Below are 22,843 nucleotides of genomic sequence, written 5' to 3' on the forward strand. Positions count from 1 at the left end.
CTTCGAACCACGCCTCCCTTTCCTGCTTCGCCCACAGTTTCGGCCTATCAGATTGAGTCGGATAAACCAGGACTGGCCAAACGACGTTATCATTGGACATCACTGGTGGGGGCGGGACGAAGGCGGAGCATGTGCCCGGGCGGAAGTAGCCGTCGCGTCGCTGATTACGTAACGCCGCGGGGCCGAGGCAGTTCCGCTGGCTAGTGTGTACGCGGCCAGGTACTCCCGGCGCCGCCCGCTCGGCTCCCACAGCGTCCGCGACAGCGGCCAGGACGCCGTCTGAAGATGGACTCCGCCGGCCAAGGTACCTGCCGGGCCCGGCGCCTCCGCAGCAGATGGGCCCAGGCCGTCCGGTGTTCCCCGTCTCCCGGGGTCGTTTGCGACTCTCGGTCCTCTCAGTCTCTGCTCACCCACCCCGCGGCCCCTCTACAGCTCTCGGGCCACTGACCTCGAAGCTTGTGATGGTTGCGGTGTGTGTGTCTTTTGCCCGCGGCCCAGACCGCTTCCTGGGCTCTCTCCAGCCGCCCTCCCGGTCTCCCCTGGGACCGCTCCGAGTGTGGTTCCCTGGCGTCCGCCGTTGCTCCCGTAGTTGGGGTTCCCTCGCTCCAAGCAGCTCTCGTTTATGCCGCCCACCCCGCGCCCGGCTCTTGCTTGCTCTGCCACCCCCCGGTCCCTGCGCGGGGCCCTCGGGTTCACGCTCTGGCCCTGGACCCAGTCCGAGGTGTGGAGGGCGGCTCCCGAGCAGAGAAGGGATGGTGAAACAGTCTTCGCGTTCAGCAGAGCTCCCCTTGGGTAAGCAGCTCTGCTCGGAGCTCAGCCTACTTAGGGGTTGCCTCATGGAGAGGGGCGGAGTGAGTCAGGGGCACACCCAGCTTACCAGGCCTGTTTCCAGAACAGTCACCCCGGAGCAGTAGGAGATGGCCCCTGAGGGGCATGGAGCCAGCCCAGGAGATTAAAATATTGAGAATATGATACAAGTTTGTCTTCCATTTTGGGGCTGAAGAGAGGGATGTTAAATTTCTTTCCCCCTCCCCCTCCCCTCCCCTCTCCCCCCGCCTTCCATCCCGTCCCCTTTCCCCTTTCCCCTTTCCCCTTTTTCCTTTCCTTTCCTACGGAGTCTTGTCCTGACGCCAGGCTGGAGTGCAGTGGCGCGATCTCAGCTCATTGCAACCTCCACCTCCCGGGTTCAAGCCATTCTTCTGCCTCAGCCTCATGAGTAGCTGGGACTACAGGCGCCCGCCACCACGCTCAGCTAATTTTTGCATTTTTACTAGAGACGAGGTTTCACCATGTTGCCCAGGGTGGTCTCGATATCTTGACCTTGCGATCCACCCGCCTCGGCGTCCCAAAGTGCTGCGATTACAGGTGTGAGCCATTGCGCCTGGCCACATCTTAAACTTTATAATTCCTGGGTGCTGCATTATTCTGGAGGGTGTTTTTTGTTTGTTTTTGTTTGTTTTTGTTTTTTTGAGTTGGAGTCTCGCACTGTTGCCCAGGCTGGAGTGCTGTGGCGCCATCGGGGCCCACTGCAAGCTCCGCCTCCCAGGTTGACGCCATTCTCCTGCCTCCGCCTCCTGAGTAGCTGGGACTACAGGCGCCTGCCACCACTCCGGGCTAATTTTTTGTATTTTTAGTAGAGACGGGGTTTCACCGTATTGGCCAGGCTGGTCTTGAATTCCTGACCTCAGGTGATCCGCCTGCCTCAGCCTCCCAAAGGCCTGGGATTACAGGCATGAACCACCACGCCCGGCCAGTTTTTCTTTTAGTTTTAAAAAAAAAATTTTTTTTGGCCGGGTATGGTGGCTCACGCCTGTAATCTCCTGGGTTCAAGTGATTCTCCTGCCTCAGCCTCCCAAGTAGCTGGGACTACAGGCGCGTGCCACCAGGCCAGCTAATTCTGTATTTTTAGTAGAGGCAGAGTTTCACCATGTTGGTCAAGCTGGTCTCGAACTCCTGACCTCAGGTGAGCCACCACGCCTGGCAGTAAGCCTGTTTCTTTTCAGAATGTTGTGTTCAACAGGGAAAATGTTACAATAATCATGTGCTTGGATTTAGAGAGAATCAAAATAGACTATTTTTCCTTATGTGAAATCTTGTAGACTTTTAGTGCAGTCAGGAAGATGCGTTTGATGTGAAGAAAAAACAGTGGCTACAGGAATTTGAATGTGATCTGGGTGTAGTTGAGGTGTGTGGCGGCAGCACACCGCTCTGCAGCTCTCCGCCTGTGGTGGCTTCCTGACTGTGGGATGAGAAGCGGGAGGTAAGGAAAGGGAATTTTGTTTTGCCGACTCCCAGAAGGAGCTGAATGACCAGCGTGTGCTCCTAGTATGTAGTTTTAGCATGTGCCCTGTCAGATGTGTTGAGTGGAAAGTGATGCTTATTGTGTGTATTAACCATATTAAGTTCCTTTTTTTAAAAAAGTGGAATATGTGGCTGGGTGCGGTGGCTCACACCTGTAATCCCAGCACTTTGGGAGGCCAAAGCGGGTGGATCACCCAAGGTCGGGAGTTGGAGACCAGCCTGGCCAACATGGTGAAACCCCATCTCTACTGAAAATACAAAAATTAGCTGACGTGGTGACGTGCACCTGTGATCCCAGCTACTCAGAGGCTGAGGCAGGAGAATCACTTGAACCTGGGAGACGGAGGTTGCAGTGAGCTGAGATCAGACCATTGCACTCCAGCCTGGGCAACAGAGTGAGACTCCATCACAAAAAAAAAAAAAAGTGAAAGCTCTGTTAGATTGATCTGCTTTCTTTGTAGCAAGGGTTTCCTGCCTCTGAAGGTAGTATTCTCACTGGTTAGGGTTTGGCTGTCTTGGGCTGGCATTTCTCATGCCCTGAAGCAGCACAGGTGGCATTGGCTTTTCATCTCAGGCTGCCTGAGGTGTGGCCGCCCTCGTCTACTGCCCACGCTGTCCTCACAGACCTTTCAGAGAAGAGGCGTTCGTCTCCAGGGTCTCACCCACTCCCACCTTTGCTTTTGTCCTGCTAGAGACCTCTACCATATTTACTTGGAAGTAAATAACTTACTTGACGCTTTGTGGCCTCATTTTGTCTCTGGCAGATATCAACCTGAATTCTCCTAACAAAGGTCTGCTGTCTGACTCCATGACGGATGTCCCTGTCGACACAGGTGTGGCTGCCCGGACTCCTGCTATTGAGGGTCTGACAGAGGCTGAGGAGGAGGAGCTCAGGGCCGAGCTTACCAAGGTGCTGTGGCTTGGCTGTGTGTCCTGGGGTGAATTGGAGTTAAGACCCTCTTGGATTAGTGAGAGGCCAGGGTACTGGCCACGCTTGGGTGATCACCTACTCTGCTCTGTGTTCCTGCTGATAAAGGGGTTCTCTTTGTATGTGCCCAGCTCCGTGCACTGGACTCAGAGCCACCTGGCAGTGGAGATGGGCGTGACTTCCTTCCCACACCTCTGTGCCTGGCCCTTCCGAAGTACTCCATGAGTAGCGTTCATACACGAACCGCCTCTGAGTGGCCATCTACTGGGAGTGTCTCTGTTGGAATTAACACTTGAGAATCATTTTTAAAACCCCGTGAATCTCTCTGCCCTGGATCTTAAGTTTTCTTTTAAAAATATTTATTTTGACTGGATGCAGTGGCTCATGCCTGTAATTCCAGTGCTTTGGTAGGACAAGGTGGTAAAATGGGAAGATCGCTTGAGCCCAGGAGTTTGAGAGCAGCCTGGGCAACACAGTGAGACCTTGTCTCCACCCCCAAAAACTAGCCGGGTGTGGTGGCAGTTGCCTGTAGTCCCAGCTACTCAGGAGGCTGAGGCGGGAGGATGCTTGAGGCCAGGAGGTCAAGACTTCAGTGAGCTGTGATTGTGCCCTGCATTCCAGCCTGGCGACAGAGCGAGACCCTGTCTCAAAAACAAAACAGAAACTTCTTTTGTAAAAAGTATTTATGTGATATTCTTTAAGTGAGAGTCCCTTAAGAGTAATATAGGAATTAAGAACAAAAGCCTCAGCTGGATGCGGTGGCTCACGCCTGTAATCCCAGCACTTTGGGAGGCCGAGACGGGTGGATCACGAGGTCAGGAGATCGAGACCATCCTGGTTAACATGGTGAAACCCCGTCTCTACTGAAAAATACAAAAAACTAGCCGGGTGAGGTGGCGGGCGCCTGTAGTCCCAGCTACTTGGGAGGCTGAGGCAGGAGAATGGCGTAAACCCGGGAGGCAGAGCTTGCAGTGAGCCGAGATCGGGCCACCGCACTCCAGCCTGGGCGACAGAGCGAGACTCCGTCTCAAAAAAAAAAAAAAAAGAACAAAAGCCTCCAACCATAGTTTTTAGTCAAAGCAACTGCCAAGAGTTTTCTTTTCACCCTGTGAATCACCCTGTGAATCACCCTGTGATAAGGTTTAATTCCAGAATCTGGGTCCAGGCCTAGGTCTGAGTAAGGTTGGTTGTGCCGCTGGGCCTGAGGACCAGGTTTCAGATCCTGAGGACATCACACAGTTATTTCTAGCCTAGAAGATTAAAGGAGAGTAGCAGGAAGTCCAAGGAGACTTTGCTTTCCATTTTATTTCAGAGTATGCAACTTTAGAGACTAAACCCACAAGGTTTTTTTCAGAGTTGAATTACAAGATGAAGTTTTTTTTTTTTTTTTTAAGTCGTTTTTTTGAGTCAAGAGTCTCTTCTTTGTCGCCCAGGCTGGAGTGCAGTGGCATGATCTCAGCTCACTGGAGCCTCTGCCTCCCTGGATCAAGTGCTTCGCATGCCTCAGCCTCCCATGTAGGTGGGATTACAGATGCCCACCACCATACCTGGCTAAGTTTTATATTTTTAGTAGAGACAAGTGTTTCACCATGTTGGCCAGGCTGGTCCTGAACTCCCAGCCTCAAGAGTTCTGCCTGGCTCAGCCTCCCAAAGTGCTAGGATTACAAGTGCGAGCCACTGTGCCCAGCCAAAGAAAGATTTTTTTTTTTTTTTTTAAAGATGGAGGCTCACTCTGTCACCCAGGCTGGAGTGCAGTGGTGTGATCTCGGCTCCCTGTGGCCTCCACCTCCTGAGTTGAAGTGATTCTCTTGCCTCAACCTCCCGAGTAGCTGGGATTACAGGCGCACAGCACCACGGTTGGCTAATTTTTGTATTTGTAGTAGACAGAGTTTCACCATGTTGGCCAGCTTGGTCTTGAACTCCAGACCTCCGGTAATCCGCCTGCCTCAGCCTCCCATAGTGCTGGGATTACACGGAAGAAAGATTTTTTTTAGTCGTTTCGCTCTTGTTGCCCAGGTTGGAGTGGAATGGCACGATCTTGGCTCACTGCATCCTCCGCCTCCCAGGTTCAAGCGATTCTCCTGTCTCAGCCTCCCAAGTACCTGGGGTTATGGGCGCCCACCACCACGCCTGGCTAATTTTTGTATTTTTAGTAGAGACGGGGTTTCATCATGTGTTGGCCAGGCTGGTCTCAAACTCCTGACCTCAGGTGATCTGCCTGCCTTGGCCTCACAGTGCTAGGATTACAGGTGTGAGCCTCTGTACCCGGCCAGGGACTTCACCTTTTTTTTTTTTTTTTGGAGACCAAGTCTCGCTTTGTCGCCCAGGCTGGAGTGATGTTGTTCTATCTCGGCTCACTGCAAGCTCCGCCTCCCAGCTGCACGCCATTCTCCTGCCTCAGCCTCCCGAGTAGCTGGGACTACAGGTGCCTGCCACCACGCCCGGCTAGTTTTTTGTATTTTTTAGTAGAGATGGGGTTTCACTGTGTTAACCAGGATGGTCTTGATCTTCTGACCTCGTGATCCACCTGCCTTGGCCTCCCAGAGTGCTGGGATTACAGGCATGAGCCACCGTGCCCGGCCAGGGTCTTTACCTTTTTAATACCATGCCCAGTCCCAGGAAAGAGCCTGGCATGAAACAAGCCTGGCATGGTCATCCTGGGCCATTCCTCATGACCACAAATGGACATAGTGAGTGGTAGCTCTCCCAGAACCATTTAGCTCCGGCGCATGGGACGGTTCTCTGGAGTCAAGTTCCTAGTACCAGATAAAAACAGATGGCTGCTGACTGGGCGCGGTGGCTCACGCCTGTACTCCCAGCACTTTGGGAGGTCGAGGTGGGTGGATTGCCTGAGGTTGGGAGTTTGAGACCAGCCTGACCAACATGGAGAAACCTGTCTCTACTAAAAATACAAAATTAGCTGGGCGTGGTGGCGCACGCCTGTGATCCCAGCCACTGAGGAGGCTGAGGCAGGAGAATCGCTTGAACCTGGAAGGCAGAGGTTGCAGTGAGCTGAGATCGCGCCGTTGCACTCCAGCCTGGGCAACAAGAGTGAAATCCCGTCTCAAAAAAAAAACCAAAACCCAAAAATCAGATGTCTGCTGTAGACGCTATTATTCCTAGGACGAGTTAATGCTTCAGTAAGCGGAATGTTCTTGTGTAACTCATGGCACTGTGCATGAGGATGTTAGTCACTTCCTGCAGTAGTGATGGCTCATCATGTCGACTGCATGCTTTGCAGGTGGAAGAGGAAATTGTCACTCTGCGCCAGGTCCTGGCAGCCAAGGAGAGGCACTGCGGAGAGCTCAAGAGGAGGCTGGGCCTCTCCACCCTGGGGGGGCTGAAACAGAACCTGTCCAGGAGCTGGCACGATGTACAGGTCTCTAACGCGTAGGTACCTGCCCCAGGAGCACCCCCGGGGGCTGAAAAGAACGTGCACCACACACACCCCTGGCATGTGAGGGGCATCGTCATACCCAGGGACAAGTTGCAGCCATGGAGTTGAGTGGCCTGTTTGGAAGAAGCCAGTGAGAGGCTCTGAGCCCTAGGCCCAGGGACTGTGCCTTGTTTTTTCAAAGAGCTTGGTGTCTGCGTGTGTCTTATTTATTTTTAAATTTTTGTGTACTTCGTTTATTATTATTATTTTTGAGACAGAGTCTCACTCTGTCACCCAGGCTGGAGTGCACTGGCGCAATCTTGGCTCACTGCAACCTCTGCCCACCGGGTTCAAGTGATTCTCCTTCCTCAGCCTCCCAGGTAGCTGGGATTACAGGCGTCTGCCACCACACCCGGCTAAATTTTTATTTTATTTTTTGTATTTTTCGTAGAGATGGGGTTTCACCGTCTTGGCCAGGCTGGTCTTGGACTCCTGACCTTGTGATCCACCCACCTCGACCTCCCAAAGTGCTGGGATTACAGGCATGAGCCGCCGCACCGGCCTTTTTTTTTAAAATTCTTTTTTGAGATGTTCTTGCTCTGTCACCCAGGCTGGAGTGCAGCGGCACAGTCGTTCACTGCAACCTCGACCTCCTGGGTTCAAGCGATCCCCCAACTCAGCCCCCTCGTAGCTGGGACTACAGGCGTGCGCCACTGTGCCTGGCTAATTTTTTCACATTTTATAGAGACAGGATCTTGCTTTGTTGCCTAGGCTGGTCTCAAATTTCTGGGCTCAAGCAATCCTCTTGTTTTGACCTCCTAAAATGCTTGGGATTACTTGTGTGAGCCACCACACCCGGCTTCTATGTGTTTTAAAAAGGCAGACACACTGGCTAGTTGTCCGGGTAGAAATTGATAGGAAGACTTGTGTTTCAGTGTCCAGACTCAAGGGAGCACTCATCAGGACTTTAGCAAGAATGGTTTTTCTGTGGTCCTTATTGTGGTTGTGGCATGGTCACAGCCTCTGACCCAGACACGGCCACATGGGCCTGGCGCAGTAGCTCACGCCTGTAATCCCAGCACTTCGGAGGCTGAGGCGGGCGGATCACCTGAGGTTAGGAATTCAAGACCAACCTGGTCAACATGGAGAAACCCGTCTCTACTGAAAAATACAGAAGTTTAGCTGGGTGTGGTGGTGTGCACCTGTGATCCCAGCTACTGGGGAGGCTGAGGCAGGAGAATCTCTTGAACACAGGAGGCAGAGGTTGCGGTGAGCCAAAATTATGCCACCGCCCTCTAGCCTGGGCGACACAGCGAGACTCTGTCTCAAAAAAAACCCAAAAAAAAAACGTATATGACCATATGTTCCCACAACCCTAGGGCCTCTGACCCTCCATGACTGCATGGTCCTGTAACCCAGATGTCACTCAGCTCTCTGAATTTGGGGAATGCTGCTTTCTCACTTGGCCCTGTCCACGTGGCTTCTCTGAAACATACCGTACAAGGAGGGGCGGGCGTGGAATGTTTCCCAGGAGCCACGTCCCTACAGAATGACAGATCAAGTCCCATTTCATAAATCTCACATACGAGAAACTCATTTTTTTATCCTAGGACATCGTAAGTTTTGAATCCCAGTGGTGTTTTGGAGCTGTGGGCTGTGCCCTTCCAGTCCCCCACAGCAGTGCTGTTCCCCAAGAATCTCCTAGTGAGAGACCAGGGGCTACTGCCGGGTGACGGAAAAGGGGACGATCAGTTCCGCCATGCCCACAGCTCGCCTGGCGGCCTGGAGCCTGCACAGGGCCTGGTTGAGGCAGTGGACCCTGTTTTTGGGCTGTCTGTAGAGTTGATGTTCCTGCCGGCTGGCCCTCCTCTGTCTTCCCTGGAACCTCACCTGCAGTTTGATGCCTGACTTAAAATTGTTCTTCTAAATAATTCACTGTAGACTTTCTGTTTTTAGCTATGTGAAAACTTCTGAGAAACTTGGAGAGTGGAATGAGAAAGTGACCCAGTCAGACCTGTGAGTGCCTGTGTCATCAGCACCTCCTCCTTCCTCCTCCTCTCCGCCTCCTGAGTGCCTGTACCATCAGCACGTCCTCCTCCGTGCTCTCCGCCTCCTGAGTGCCTGTACCATCAGCACCTCCTCCTCCCTCCTCCTCTCCACCTCCTGAGTGCCGGTACCTTCTGCACCTCCTCCTCCCTCCTCCTCTCCGCCTCCTGAGTGCCGGTACCTTCCGCACCTCCTCCTCCTTCCTCCTCTCCACCTCCTGAGTGCCTGTACCATCCGCACCTCCTCCTTCCTCCTCCTCTCCACCTCCTGAGTGCCTGTACCATCCGCACCTCCTCCTCCCTCCTCTCCGCCTCCTGAGTGCCTGTACCATCAGCACCTCCTCCTCCCTCCTCCTCTCCACCTCCTGAGTGCCTGTACCATCAGCACCTCCTCCTTCCTGCTCTCCGCCTCCTGAGTGCCGGTACCTTCCGCACCTCCTCCTTCCTGCTCTCCGCCTCCTGAGTGCCTGTACCATCAGCACCTCCTCCTCCCTCCTCCTCTCCGCCTCCTGAGTGCCGGTACCTTCCGCACCTCCTCCTCCTTCCTGCTCTCCGCCTCCTGAGTGCCTGTACCATCAGCACCTCCTCCTCCCTCCTCTCCGCCTCCTGAGTGCCTGTACCATCAGCACCTCCTCCTTCCTGCTCTCCGCCTCCTGAGTGCCTGTACCATCAGCACCACCTCCTCCCTCCTCTCCGCCTCCTGAGTGCCTGTACCATCAGCACCTCCTCCTTCCTCCTCCTCTCCGCCTCCTGAGTGCCTGTACCATCAGCACCTCCTGCTCCCTCCTCTCCGCCTCCTGAGTGCCTGTACCATCCGCACCTCCTCCTCCCTCCTCTCCGCCTCCTGAGTGCCTGTACCATCCGCACCTCCTCCTCCCTCCTCTCCGCCTCCTGAGTGCCTGTACCATCCGCACCTCCTCCTCCCTCCTCTCCGCCTCCTGAGTGCCTGTACCATCCGCACCTCCTCCTCCCTCCTCTCCGCCTCCTGAGTGCCTGTACCATCAGCACCTCCTCCTTCCTCCTCTCTGCCTCCTGACACTCGGTCAGGGAATTGGGCTGTGCACACTTGGCACAAAGCTTCTTTTGGTATTTGCTGGCTATTTTTTCTTAATATAACTTTTCTTCTCTCAGGTAAACTATCCTTTAGACTATTGTGGAACGGAATAGTAGCTGAAAGAAACTCACTCAGCCACCTGGCCACACTTAAAACTCCCCTCTGCCTGATATATGCATCCCTTATATAAGAGGCCTGTGCTGGTCCTGGCTGCATTTCTGACTAATAGAGCTCCTTGGCTTCCAGCAGTGCACAAGCTGGACGACACCACTTGGCCTGATTCTGTTGGTGGCGAATTTTTGTGTGTTCCAACCCTAACCCTTTTCCCTGCTTGGCTCCAGCTGTTGGATTCTCAGAATTCCTTTCCTCCTTTGGAGTAGTTCTTTGGGGGAGGGCGTGGTAGAGGACGTGCGGGTGGAAATGTGAAGTCCTCGTGGTCTGGGAGGCACCACATTGTCAGAGCGTTGGCCAGTGTGGATTCACTGTGGGTAGTTTGATATGTGTGTGTCAGCGGCGTGGTTCAGAGTAACTCCTAATATTTGGAGATCCTTCAGCTGGATAATAGCACTTCATTTACTTGTGTTCTGATCTGAGTATAATGTCTTTAAGCTGAGAAGGGGAATATTCTAAAACAGTCTCTGTGGGATTTTTCCGTCTGTTATTTAGAAGGTAGCGCTGTAATGGTTGCCGCAGAACATGGGCAGAACGTCCTCCCGTGTTGGGCTGGAAGGAAGTGGTTGCTGCCGAGCTTGTCTTGAAGGTCCTGGGGGACCAGGCCGGCACTCTGCACGTGGGCCTTTGCGTCTGGTGTCACAGTGGGAAGCTGGTGTCAGAAACTCAGGCGGTTCATGGCACATTGACCTGGGTGTTCTAGGGACCCTGGTGGGCTGTGTCTTTCGGGCTGCGTTGAACAGTGATCTTGCTGGGCAGCGGGTGTTCCCTAGGTTGGGACAGTGATGGTCAGTGATGGACAGTGATGGACAGTAACTTTGCTGGGCAGCGGGTGTTCCCTAGGTTGGGACAGTGACGGACAGTGACCTTGCTGGGTAGTGGGTGTTCCCTAGGTTGGGTCAGTGACGGTCAGTGACGGTTATCTGGTCATCTGGTCATCCTTGCAGTTTGGGCATCAGGCAGACGCACGGTGCAGACTCAATCTGAAAATAGTCTCAGGAGACTTCAGTGCTGTTTTGTAAAACCAACTGACATAAAGCTGCCGGGATCCTATTTCAAATAAATAGTGTTTCAGAGAGCTTAGTGCAACACTTAGCATCCTGACCCCTCTGGGGAAGCATGTGGCTCAGCATGGAAGCATACGGCCAGTGCGTCACCTGGCAGAGGCCATTCCCCTGAGTTCTGTGGGGAGAGCTGTCAGACGGACGGTTCCAGAGTAGAAGGTAGTTCTGCCCAGACGGCCCAGGCCGAGGGTGGTGGTTTCTGCCCGGACCGCCCAGGCGGAAGGGATATGGCTCAGGAGGTGGGGCCTGAGGATGTGGCCACTGCGCGTGCTCCTCCTGGCTGGTGCCCCTCCTAGTCAGCTTCAGGAGGTGGGCCGTGGGTGTGCCTCCACTGCCCAGAGCTCTTGCAGAGGAAGGCAGTAAGAGCTTCCTGCTTCCTGACCCACATGTCTGTAGATCCTTTCAGCCAGTGGTGCCCGGAGGAGGGACGGGAAGAATGTGGCCGGCGGGTGGAGGATAGCGCTGATGCTTGGCCCCATGAGGCTGCGATGTGGCCACATTCTCCTCAGTGGGTTGTGTCTGAAGGCAAGAGCAGCTGTGTTCTGTGAGTGGTAAAATGATTGCCTGTTGCATTCTATTTATAGGCAGAGCTAACTAAAAACCTCAGTGCTGAGAGGGGCATTGTATCGATCCTGCAGTTACAAGCTGGTTCACTTGGAGTTGTTTTGGTTGCAGGTGACAGAAAGCACGACTCAAGGTAGCATCAATCAAACAGGGAGGTGGGAGCACTCACCTGGCAGAGAAGTCCCTGCCCCCACTGCTGCGGCCCAACAGTGTGGTCCCGTATGGGTCTCCCTGGACTAATGGCTGTGGCCGGGGAGGTGGTGTGCTCTGGCCAGGCCTGGATCACTTGTCCACCCTGAGTGGGAGTGGGGGTAGCCCCCAGAGGAAGACTCAGGAGAGGGGGAGTGCAAGGATATCCACCAGATGCCCCGTGCTGCCCAGGGGGCAGCTCCTGGCATGGGACAAAACTGCTATCTGTCCAGGGCTCTCTTCCTGGAAGGTCTTAGGAACTCCCAAATGGGTGCTGGCTGCGGTTGCCCGGCCTGGTGCCCTCAAGTAGAGCTGAAACTAGTTACTGGGTGCAGATGCTGGCTCTGACCCCTGCCCCTTCCTCCTGGCTTAGCTTCCCCAGCCTTCTCGTCCTCTGAGGAATGTGTGTGCCTGCGTGTTTGAGGCTCTCAGAACAGGCCTGCAGCGCTGTGAGCCTTGGAAGGGGACCTCGCAGCTGCTGCTGCTACCTCGGAGGCCCAGGATGGGACTGAGAAGGGGAAGGGAGAGGTCAGAGCCACAGCTGTTGGGCAGGGACCTGCTGTAGGAAGAGAAGGCGGGAGAGGAGCTGGTGGTGGCCTCTGGTGGTGGCCTCAGGCGGTGCAGGTGATGCCCATTGTTTCCAGGGCCATCCCAGTTTGGAGGTTCCCGTTTCCAGAGGAGGTTCCCTTGTGACCCCTCGTTTCCACACCCAAGCAATGCTGAGGGCTGAGGGACCCCCAGGGGCTTGAGTGTGGTTTATGGCACGGCAGGGACTGACCACAGTGGCACATCGTGTCAGTGTTCAGTGGACCCTCCTTCTCGTGTGGGTGGTACTTACCCACCCACAGGTCACACTCAAGACCCACATCTCATTCCAAAGGCTGGGCACAGGCGGCGGTTTTCTCTCCAACTTCGGTTTCACCATCCCCACTCTTTAGGCACAAATGCAGGTGCTGTGAGGACTTTAGAATCCTCTGCTGCAGGTGACTTTGCTTCAGCGAACCATAGAACGTTCACATGGTTTTATGCATTTGTTATTTCAGGGAAAATCAAAGTTAAAGATGTCTTCAGAATTTGCATTTTGGGGCCAGGCATGGTGGCTCACGCCTGTAATCCCAACACTTTGGGAGGCCGAGGTGGGCTGATCACGAGGTCAGGAGATGGAGACCATCCTGGCTAACATGGTGAAACTCCGTCTCTACTAAATATACAAAACAATTAGCCAGGCGTGGTGACGGGCGCCTGTAGTCCCAGCTACTCAGGAGGCTGAGGCAGGAGAATGGTGTGAACCCGGGAGGCGGAGCTTGCAGTGAGCCAAGATGGCGCCGCTGCACTCCAGCCTGGGCTACAGAGCAAGACTCCGTCTCAACAAAAAAGAATTTGTATTTTTGAAACTAAATGTAGCAGGTCATTGGTTACTTATACCTGATGTTTTATTAATAAAAAAAGAAAAAAGATAAAAACAGCCGTGGTTCCAGCTGCACGGAGTCTGGATGGGAAGTGTATCCTCTGGGCTGGGTGCGGTGGCTCACACCTGTACTCTGTCATCCAGTGCTTTGGATGACATCCGAGGCGGGCGGATCACCTGAGGTCAGGAGACCAGCCTCAACATGGTGAAACCTTGTCTCTAAAATAAAATAAAATAATAGGCCGGGCGCGGTGGCTCGCACCTGTAATCCCAGCACTTTCGGAGGCCGAGGCGGGTGGATCACCTGAGATCAGGAGATCAAGACCAGCCTGGCCAACATGGTGAAACCCTATCTGTACTAAAAACAAAATTAGCAGGGCGTGGTGGTGGGTGCCTGTAATCCCAACTACTTGGGATGCTGAGGCAAAAGAATCTCTTGAACCTGGAGGCGAAGATTGTAGTGAGTTGAGATTGCACCACTGCACTCCAGCCTGGGCGACAGCAAGACTTTGTCTCAAAAAATAAAAAGAAAAGAAAGTGCGTCCTCTGGGCCTTGGCTGGGGGTGGGCACGAGAGAGCTGTGCTGGGATGTGCTGCCGGGGCACACTTGGTGGGTCACACACACTTGTCAACTAGGGGCTGGAGTGGTGGCGCTCAGCTCACACGGGCCTCCTGCAGGGGGTGGCGTGGAGGGCCTGTGAGTAAGTGCTCTGGAAGGCCCATCATTGGGACCTGGTGTCGCCAGTGGGAGCGGGCAGAGCCTGCACCTTCTCTGGCGCCAGTCATCCCAGATGCCACTCAGTCAGGGCTTGGCTGGGTTTGCCAACTCTCCAGGTTGGCACTGGTAATGCCAAGATGGCCCTGGGAGCCTGTCTCCATTCAGCCTTGAGTTCCTGGCTTCGCTGAGGGAGGAGCTGTGGGGAAGGTGGTCGTGGGTTCGCATTTTGGACTTGGTTATGTCGGAGGCTGCCGTGTTTTGTGTTTACAGTGGCAGCTGGATGAGGGCCTGCGACTTTAGGTGTTGGCTGTCATGGTGGGCCCAACAGTATCCCTGCAGCCACAGCATCCTGCCTGCTGCCCTTTGCCCGTCCTGCGGACGCCGAGGCCCCAGAGCTTTGCTTTGGTGGGATGTACCCATGTGGGTGGACACTGGAGGGAGCTGGAGAGGATAGAAGCGGGGCCTTCACTAGGGGCCGGGGCAGACCCTTGCACTGTGAAAAGAGGCCTGGGAATGGAACTGTCCGATGCTCTGAAGGCACACGGGCCCCGCTGTCTGGAGCAGGGGCACCTTGCGGGCTGCATGGCCACTCTGAAGCTCGTTCCCACAGCCGTGGTTGAGCATTTTCTCCCCTCAGCACAGTCTCATTGGGAAGAGGAAAGGGAACCTTGCACGCATGGGCCGGTCAGGGCACCGAGAGGCCTTTCTGCTCTGGCATTGCCTGCCAGGCGTGCACCTCAGGGGGCCTGTCCGCTCTCTAGCAGGCAAATGGGGCATCTTCTCTGTAGTCAGAGGGGCTGTGAGAAGACAGGAAAGTGGGCTTAGGAGGTGTCAGGTGAGGGGGTGGAGTTGGATTGTGAGATGAGAAAGCAGCATCATCGCGGGGCTGGGGGGCACTGAGAGCTCAGTGAGCAACACACAGGCTGCTCCTCGCTGCAGGGGCCTCTGGGGGCCGAGGGGCTCTGCGCCTGCACCCGCTCCGTACACACCTGGCAAGTGTCCACCCCTTGCCCCGGCTCCTTTCCTCAGTTTTCCTCGGGCGTGCTCCCAGTGCTTTGTTTGCTTGGCTGAGGGTGGTGACCCGTCCATGCTGTCTGGTTGATTTAACTGGTATGTCTTCTTCCAGCTACAAGAAGACTCAGGAAACTCTCTCACAGGCTGGACAGAAGACCTCCGCTGCCCTGTCCACAGTGGGCTCTGCCATCAGCAGGAAGCTTGGAGACATGAGGTGAGACCCAGCCCTGACCCTGCTGCCCTGAGACCTGGCCAGGAGTGAGGTGAGGTGTTGGAGGCACTACAGGAAGCCTGCCTGGAGATCAGGTCTCAGACAGTGGCTCGGGGATGTGGCCATCATGGCCCTGACCGGTCTGTGTGGGACCCTTGCCTGGGAGGTTCGTCCATCCCTGTCAGCTGCTTTTCTGTCATTTCTGTGTTCTTCAAGGAGGGTTGGCCGCCAGTGCTTTGGGTAACTTGTGGTGCTCAGGGTTGGTGAGGGACGAGTGTGCACCTCGAAGCTTCACTGAGAGGCAGCGACTGCAGCCTGGGGGTCAGAGTCAGGTCAGGGCGGGACGGCAGTCCTCCTCCACCTCCAGGACAGGTCAGGGCGGGACGGCAGTCCTCCTCCTCCACCTCCAGGACAGGTCAGGGCGGGACGGCAGTCCTCCTCCTCCATCTCCAGGACAGGTCAGGGCGGGACGGCAGTCCTCCTCCTCCATCTCCAGGACAGGTCAGGGCGGGACGGCAGTCCTCCTCCTCCATCTCCAGGACAGGTCAGGGCGGGACGGCAGTCCACCATCTCCAGGACAGGTGCTCGGCATGGTACTTCTGAGGGCGTTTCCCAGGTCTCAGAGAGTGCGGTCACACTCAGGAGGTTCTGAATGAGCCTTCTCTCCCAGAGGCTGGTGAAAGCCTCCTGGCCATCAGCGTTCCCTAGCAAGCAGGGCCAAGGAGTGAGCAGGGCCGGCGCTTTGTGGCTGGCACGTTTCCTCTCCCTTCCCTGCTCTAGGCTCCCTGACCACAGCATGGTGATGAGGGGATTGAGCCTTGAGCCAGAAGCCTGGATATGATGCTTGGCCGGACTACCTCCTGGCTGGGCACCCCGGCTGGGCCTCGGGTGGGCCTCTTTCACACGGGTTGTAGGAGCGGATGATGTAGGTTGTCACCATCACCAGCATCCTGGCCCCAACTTCTGGATGCTGCTGCCCACCCTGCCCTGACTCCTTTCCCATTCTCAGAACTGGTCTTCTGGCTTTGGGATCTCAGGGAGTGCCTCCCTGCAGTTCTGACCCAATTCTGGCAAAGATGGGTGCAGGGTTCCTAGAGGACCGGTGAGTGGGGCACCGTGCTGACCCCACCCAGCGCTCCCCTCTTCCCCTCTCATGGCCCCTGCAGGATTCAGAGATACGTACATCTCCTGCTGGGCCGGCTCCCTGCCTGCCTGCCTGCCTGCCTGCCTGCCTGCCTGCCTGCCTGCCTGCCTTAGGTTAGGTATGTCCTGCCTCCCAGCCTGTGGTTGCCAGCACTCTCCCCTGACCACTGAGCCACAGGCCAGGACACAGACGGCCACACACCCAGAGACCCACCCTGCCAAGCAGAGGGGATGGCCACTGCCCAGGAGCTGTGCCCACTTGTATTTTTGTTTGTTTGAGGTAATCTACTCTCCCATCGCAGCGACTTCTATTTCGAGAGTTTTAAACCTCTGGAGAAGCTGCAGTCATCAGTACGCGACGTGTGTGTTTCCTCTGAGCACCCTCGCACGCCCAGGGCTCCACACTCCCCAGCAGCTGGGACTTGGGGGGTCCTTGTGGGGCACCCTCCAAATGCAGGTCTTCCCCACTGCTGCTGCGCTTTGGACCCAGGAGGGACACCCTGAGCTCCAGCCGCACTCAGCCTTGCAGGGCTGTTTTCTTCCCGAAAATGCCGGTCTCACCACAGAGCATCTTCAGGAAGCAACGGGTGCCTGTTGTGCCTAAATTATGCCAGCCATCGGGGGCGTTTGCCCACTCATAGTGTCCACACTCCCTTTTGAGTTTGTTCAGAGCATCGTGGTGGAAATCCAAGGGTCAGGCGGAGCCCTCAGCACTGATTGACATAGCCGTGCACAGGCCAGTCCTGGGGTTTTGATCTGGGCGTTTTTTTGTGTGGCCTGTTTTTCTCTGGAAGCACAGGGACACGGTCCCAGTTCTCTGTCTGCTGCTCCTCTGATGGGGAGGAGGGCTCTCGCGCTTTGCTCAGTCCTGGGGTTGGCAACTGACCCCTGTGCCGTGTAGCCTCAGGGCATGGCTGGCAGTGAGCAGAGTTCCTGTTGCAGTGACTCTGGCACAGCTGTCAGTGTGCCTGGCCACACTGTGCCACGTGTTTGCACGTGTGCCCTGGTACGTGGGGCCAGCTGGGTGAGCGGGGCCTCAGGCTGACCTGGGACGAGCCAGCTCGCTCCAGTTGGCCGGCCGTGTTCACAGTGCCCGTGGAGAGGTCCTGTTTGCTGGTGTGTCTTGCCCTGCTTGCTCCTCCATTTATGTTTGTAGTGGTGGTGTGACCTCTGACGTCTGGAGCCCCTGGTGTATCCCCATCATCTCCCCGGGCAGTCACAGGTGGTTTCTGAGGTCTGGGCCCATCTACCTCTTGACCTAGAGACTGAGGTTGGGAGCTCACTGCTTCCTGAAAGTGAAAATTGGGTTCCAGGAGGTTTATATCGAGTTTAGGGCCGATGAACCCCACGGACCCAGCTTACTCTTGCGTGGAAGCCCCTCGGGACAGCTGCCCAACACCCACGTCTGATGGGCCCGTCTCAGGGCAGCCCCGGACTGTGAGGCCTTTGGTGTGCCCTGGGGCATAGGTGATGGGGATGGGGGAAAGGGAACTGGATTTAGGTCAGAGGGGGGCGTTTACGCCAGGGTCAGGTCACCATCCGACTCCGTGGTCTCAGGACCGCGGGCGAGCTGAGCGTTTATCAGTTCTTCAGCGGCTGCCTCCGTGTCGGAGTGGGCCTGGCTGCAGTGAGTGGCGGCAGCTGCCCTTGGACACACAGGTTTCCAGGTTGGTGTCTGCGTGCATGGACAGAGCTCAGAGCAGAAGTGCTCGGCGCCAAGGGTGTCCCACATGCTCCCACAGTGTGTGTGCCTCCTCAGCTGATGCGCTTTGGGGAACAGGGGCCGCTCTCGTTCTGTGGAGCTGGCCAAACCCAGCTGTCACGCTGTGGCACGTTTCATACCTTTGTGCTACTGGATGGGGCCAGTTGCGCTCCAGGTGCTGTGGCTTCTTCAAATAGGTGTGCCTTGGGGCATAAGGCGTGGACAGGGCTTGGACCCAGGGGCCTCCTGTGCACAGCCGTGAGCCTAAGCAGTTGCTAGTCGTGAGCTTGCGAGAGCCTCCTGTTGAGTCAGGACTTGAGGAGACTGGAGACAGGGCTGCTCTCGCCGGTGGTATGCGGATGGAGGAGCCGTCCTGGAGCGTCTTCCCCTGCTGGGCCTGGCTGAGCATGAGCAGGGGGCCTGGGGCTCCCTGAGGAGGGCACTGAGTGGGTGCTGGCCTGCCTTGCTTACACTTCGTTTCCTCTTCTCTCCTGCTGCCACCTTCCAGGGCTCATCCATTTTCACACTCCTTTAGGTAAGGCTGAGCTTGGACACACCTGTGGAAGACTGTTCTCTGGATTGGGGCGGGGGGGGCTCTGGCAGGGCCCGTGGGCAGCTATGCTGGTAGAGGGCTGGTGAAAGGGGGATCACCCCTTCCAGGACAGCAGTCCCAGCCAGGCAGTTGCTGCCTCTCGGGGAACAAAGCAGCAGCGTGGGATCGACGCAGAGGCCCCCCCGGAACCCCCCGGCCCTTCTGTGTCCCTCCTTGTGCTTCCCATTCCCACCCAGGCTCACGGGCTGCCTGCTCCCGGGTCAGTGAATAACTGGCCTGGCGTCCACGCCTGAGTTTACTTCTGAGAAGGAGCCTTTTCATGGGGGAGGGCTGTGCCGACTCTCACCACCTTCCTGTTCGACATCGGTCCTGTTTCCTTGTTTTCCTTCAGATGGAGTTTTGTCTTACTACCTGTGCCTCCCACAGGGCCCTCGTGTGGGCCAGAGCGGGCTCCTCTAGGCCAGCCTGGGGCGCCGCCCGCACCTGCACTTCTGGCTGGAACCGGGAGGTCTAGAGCCAGGCCCAGAGCAACCTGTGATTTCATGTGTTTTTACCTGACCTGGTTGTTTCTCTTTTGCCAAAAGGTCCTTAAACTTGCCGAAGTCAAGTAAGGACATCTGAAGGCTGCTGGTCCCAAATACTTTTCAAAAGCCCAGGCCTGGTCTCCTCACACTTCCTATGGCAGTGCCCTCCTCCCCCAGTGCTATGTGCTGGGCAACTTGGGGTGCCCCCCGTGAGGCCGAGGGCGGACCCTGGGGTTGAGTTTCCTTCAGGGGCGTGGTGTGGAGGGGCAGACTTGGGGTGCCCCCCGTGAGGCCGAGGGCGGACCCTGGGTTGAGTTTCCTTCGGGGCGTGGTGTGGAGGCAGCAGCTTGATCCAACTGCCAGGAGTGGGGCAATCCCAGCTCTGCCCATCCCCGCCCAGTTGGGGTTGTGTGTGGATCTCGGTGTTAACTCTTGCTTCCTTCTCTGCTTCTGCCATGCTTCCAAGCAGCAGCTACTCCATCCGCCACTCAATAAGTATGCCGGCCATGAGGTAACGTATGCTCGCTGCAGCTCCAGAGCCGGGTGTCTCTGGTGGGGGTTGGGGCGGCTCCCGCCGGTCACACCTTGCCCTTCCCATATCCCTGGATTAATTAAGGACGCCATTCCCTTGGCAATCTCCTGATGGCTAAGGGCTGGTAAAGACCCCCTCTAGGCTGACGAGGAAGCTGGTAGGGGTTAGGCTCTCGACCTGCAGCCTCCAGAGGAGATCCTTGTGTCAAACTCGGCCGTGTCCTTTCCAAGTTGTCCCTGGCTGCCTGCAGCGTCAAGCTGGGGTCGGGTTGGAGAGGCTGGCACACAGATCCTGGCACTTGCCCTGGTGGGCTGTCAGTCAGGACACTTTATGGGTCTCAGCCTTCGTGGAAACACCCAGAGCTATGGTCCCTATTTCGTGCCTGTGCCTTCAGGCACTGCCCTGATTCTCAGGAGAGTCCTGTTCTCCTTGTGGGGACTCCGGCTGGGTGTCACATACGTGCTGGTCTCTAGAGGCCCCGGGCCTGGGAGGGGTATCTGGTTCTGTGGGAGGGACTGAGTGGGATGGAGCTGGCCTGCTTTCTCCTCCTCTGTCTCCTTATCACTCTGCTGTCCCAGAAGTGTCCTTGGTCTTCCCTTCGCTTCTCTGAGAGATGTGCGTGAACTCCAGACTTTTCATAACCTCAGTACAGGAGCCCAGGGTGTCCCCGTAGGGTACAGCAGAGGGGGGCCGACATCCCCCCAGCTGCACAGTCAGGCGGTTTCCAGTTGCCTTGTGTGATGTCTGGACCTGTCCCTGTGACTGTTGGGCATGACCGACCTCACTTCTGACCTGGGGGGTCTCTGGAATGACCTGGCTGTCTCACATTTTTGCCATGAGATCTTGGGATTTTGTTAGGGTCCTTTGGAGGCTGGCCCTCGCCCTGAGGCCCTTCTGAGTTAGAGGACAGCACAACCCTTTTCTCTTGACACCAACACTCTTCCCTCTCTCTTGAAAGGAACTCTGCAACCTTCAAGTCATTTGAGGACCGAGTTGGGACCATAAAGGTAATTGTACCTGGACTGTTACTAGTCATCGTAGACTCACATGCCGTTGTAGGAAGTAATGCAGAGAGGCTCCTTGTGCCTTTTACACAGTTCTCTCCCGTGACAACATCTCGGAAAATCCTGTAGTGCAGCCTCCCCACCAGGACGTTGGCACTGACTCAGGACACAGAACGTCTCCACACTGCCCTTCCCGGTCCCCACTGCCCTTCCTGGTACCTTCTTGGCCGCGCCAACCTTCCTCCCGCCCTACCCCCGGCAACCCCTAGTCCACTCGCCCTTTGTATCGTTGTGTCATTTCAAGAATGTCACGTAAATGGAACGATACAGTGTGCAGCTGTTTGGCATTCACCGTCTTCATTTGGCATCGTCCTCTGGAGGCCTGTTCAGCTGGTGCCCGTCTGCGATCTGCTCCCTGTTGCTGCTGAGCAGGGTTCATGTCACATAAGCTTTTGTAGAGCACTGAGCATGGGCCTGGGGTCTGCCTTGTGCTGTGTGCTCTGTCTCAGGTTTTTCTGTCATCTTTTCTCTCCCGTAGTCTAAGGTTGTGGGTGATCGAGAGAACGGCAGTGACAGCCTCCCTTCCTCAGCGGGGAGTGGTGACAAGCCCCTGTCGGATCCCGCACCTTTCTAAGCCTGTGGTCGCTTCGCCCGCTGCAGAGCACACGCAGCACGCCCTCAGCATCCCGCCGCAGCTCTGTTCAGCGGAGCAGCCAACCAGGCGGATGAGCAGAGCCGGCTTTGAGGACAGTCCTGCCCATCCACATGGAGATGTGGCTGCCGCGTTCGCATGAATTTAGAGAACACAGTCTTGTACACAGATGTTTTACACTCAAGTTTGTAGATGAAACAGATCACTGTGCTGTCCTTCCCAGGGGTGCAGGAAGTGGACAGGGTGGAGGATTTGAAAGAATATTGAGCCAAAGCCCAGGCTCCCTTTGGGAATCATGTTAGCCCATCGGAATGTTGAAGGATTGAAGAGTTCTAAGCATCAAATAAATGGCATTTTCTGACTTCCTCCTCCCCTTCCCTGACTCACAGAAGGAACACAGTCACCCAGCAAGTCCTGCCTGTTACACAATCTTTTATCTCAGAATGCCCAACAAGAAAACTGTCAGTTTTCTGAGACCCCCAGAAAGGAAACCGATCATCAGCAGCTGCCTAATTGTCACGCTAATCTAGCTTTAACGGAAGCAAATTCATTCTTTTTTAAATGCAGTGGACTTTTCAAAAAGTTTAAATTAGGCAAAGCAGCTTTAGCCTCATAGAGAATAGTATGTCTTTGGACTCAAGCTGAAATACAAGCCTTACATTGCCTTATGCTTTATTTCTTTATAATTTTTATGTATATATAGATGAGAGTTCCTTAATGGTTGTGAGCACTGTGTGGAATTTTACACCTGGTCTGCGTGGCAGCCTGTTCCAGTTGGGGTGTTTGATTTCATGCACACTCCATCCCAGTGTACAAAACCTGCTTCTCTTCTCAACCGTGGCAGCTCCCACTGGCTCCCCTGCTCTGCCCCAAAGGGCTCTTGAGCCTCTGGGAATGGGGGGGCCAAGAGAAGGAAAAGCCTGTCTTTAGCACCCTTTAAAAGAGCTGTGCCCCTGTTCTCAGTGCTGCCTTTGCATGGGCCTGGCCCGGCTGGCACTCGTCAGTGACTCCAACCCACCTGCTTGCTGCATTTGGGATGAAACGACCCCACAGGTCAGGTGAAGGGTGGGGCATGGGCATCGGCCAGGATTGCTGTTGCCTTTTTCTCAGGAGCTACAAAGATCTCTTCCTGTTACTAAGTGATCACACCCCAGCAGCCTCTCGCTCACACCAGGGCCCTGCATGTCAGATGGCATGGTCTGCAGGGGTAGCTCTGTGCCTTAGTGGCTCTTGGCAGGACACTGAGGGCCTGCCTGTGGTGTGCCTGGCTCTGCCACTCCCAGGAGGGGAAGGGCTGCTCAGCTCAAAGTGTCCTGTTCGGTAGAGCAAGTGTCCTCTGACAACTCTGTCCCCAGACAGTTCACACACCCCTGGGGATGGCACTCCACACACGACAAAGATGCAGGGGCCAGGGAACCCCAGTGCTTGGTGCTCTTTGTCCAGGGTTAAAATTGGCCTGTGGGGTGTGGTGTGAAGGCAGGTTGCGCGGGTGTCAACTGATGTATCTTTTCCTTAAGGTTATTATAATAATGAGTAATTTGTCAATAAAGCATTCCTTTGGGGGAAAGTCTCCCGTGGCTTGTGTGATGTGTCGTTCAGGACAGGACCGTGATGAGTGGTAAATGAACCGACACGCAGCACCTGCCCTAATGAGTCCGCAGTTTTGGGATAGGCAGGCAGGGGACAGTTC

General features: G+C 55.6%; 1 protein-coding gene across 19 annotated transcripts; it reads left to right on the forward strand.

Moving 5' to 3' along the window:
- The first annotated feature begins 189 nt into the window (after positions 1-189).
- Positions 190-22,723, forward strand: TPD52L2 (TPD52 like 2). Of its 19 annotated transcripts, XR_012419681.1 has the most exons (10): positions 190-304; positions 3,066-3,211; positions 6,471-6,619; positions 8,562-8,621; positions 14,945-15,046; positions 16,210-16,305; positions 18,397-18,423; positions 19,435-19,476; positions 20,456-20,504; positions 21,040-22,723. XR_012419681.1 is itself a non-coding variant. In XM_045364179.3 (9 exons), exons 1-9 carry the CDS (start codon positions 336-338, stop codon positions 21,133-21,135), a joined length of 1,128 nt encoding a protein of 375 aa, XP_045220114.3. In that variant the 5' UTR covers positions 190-335; the 3' UTR covers positions 21,136-22,723. The 19 variants fall into 19 exon arrangements, 15 of the variants coding, with proteins under 15 accessions (XP_045220114.3, XP_045220121.1, XP_045220115.3 ...); XR_012419682.1 differs by lacking the exon at positions 18,397-18,423; XR_012419683.1 differs by lacking the exon at positions 8,562-8,621.
- The last annotated feature ends 120 nt before the right edge of the window (positions 22,724-22,843 follow it).

Source organism: Macaca fascicularis, chromosome 10, assembly GCF_037993035.2.
Source record: "Macaca fascicularis isolate 582-1 chromosome 10, T2T-MFA8v1.1".
Lineage (NCBI taxonomy): Eukaryota > Metazoa > Chordata > Mammalia > Primates > Cercopithecidae > Macaca > Macaca fascicularis.

Coding starts and splice junctions, on each gene's coding strand:
- TPD52L2 (XM_045364179.3), top strand. CDS start 336: ATGGGCCCAGGCCGTCCGGTGTTCCCCGTCTCCCGGGGTCGTTTGCGA. Junction 6,620..8,561: donor GATGTACAGGTCTCTAACGC/GTAGGTACCTGC, acceptor TTCTGTTTTTAG/CTATGTGAAAACTTCTGAGA. Junction 8,622..14,944: donor AAAGTGACCCAGTCAGACCT/GTGAGTGCCTGT, acceptor GTCTTCTTCCAG/CTACAAGAAGACTCAGGAAA.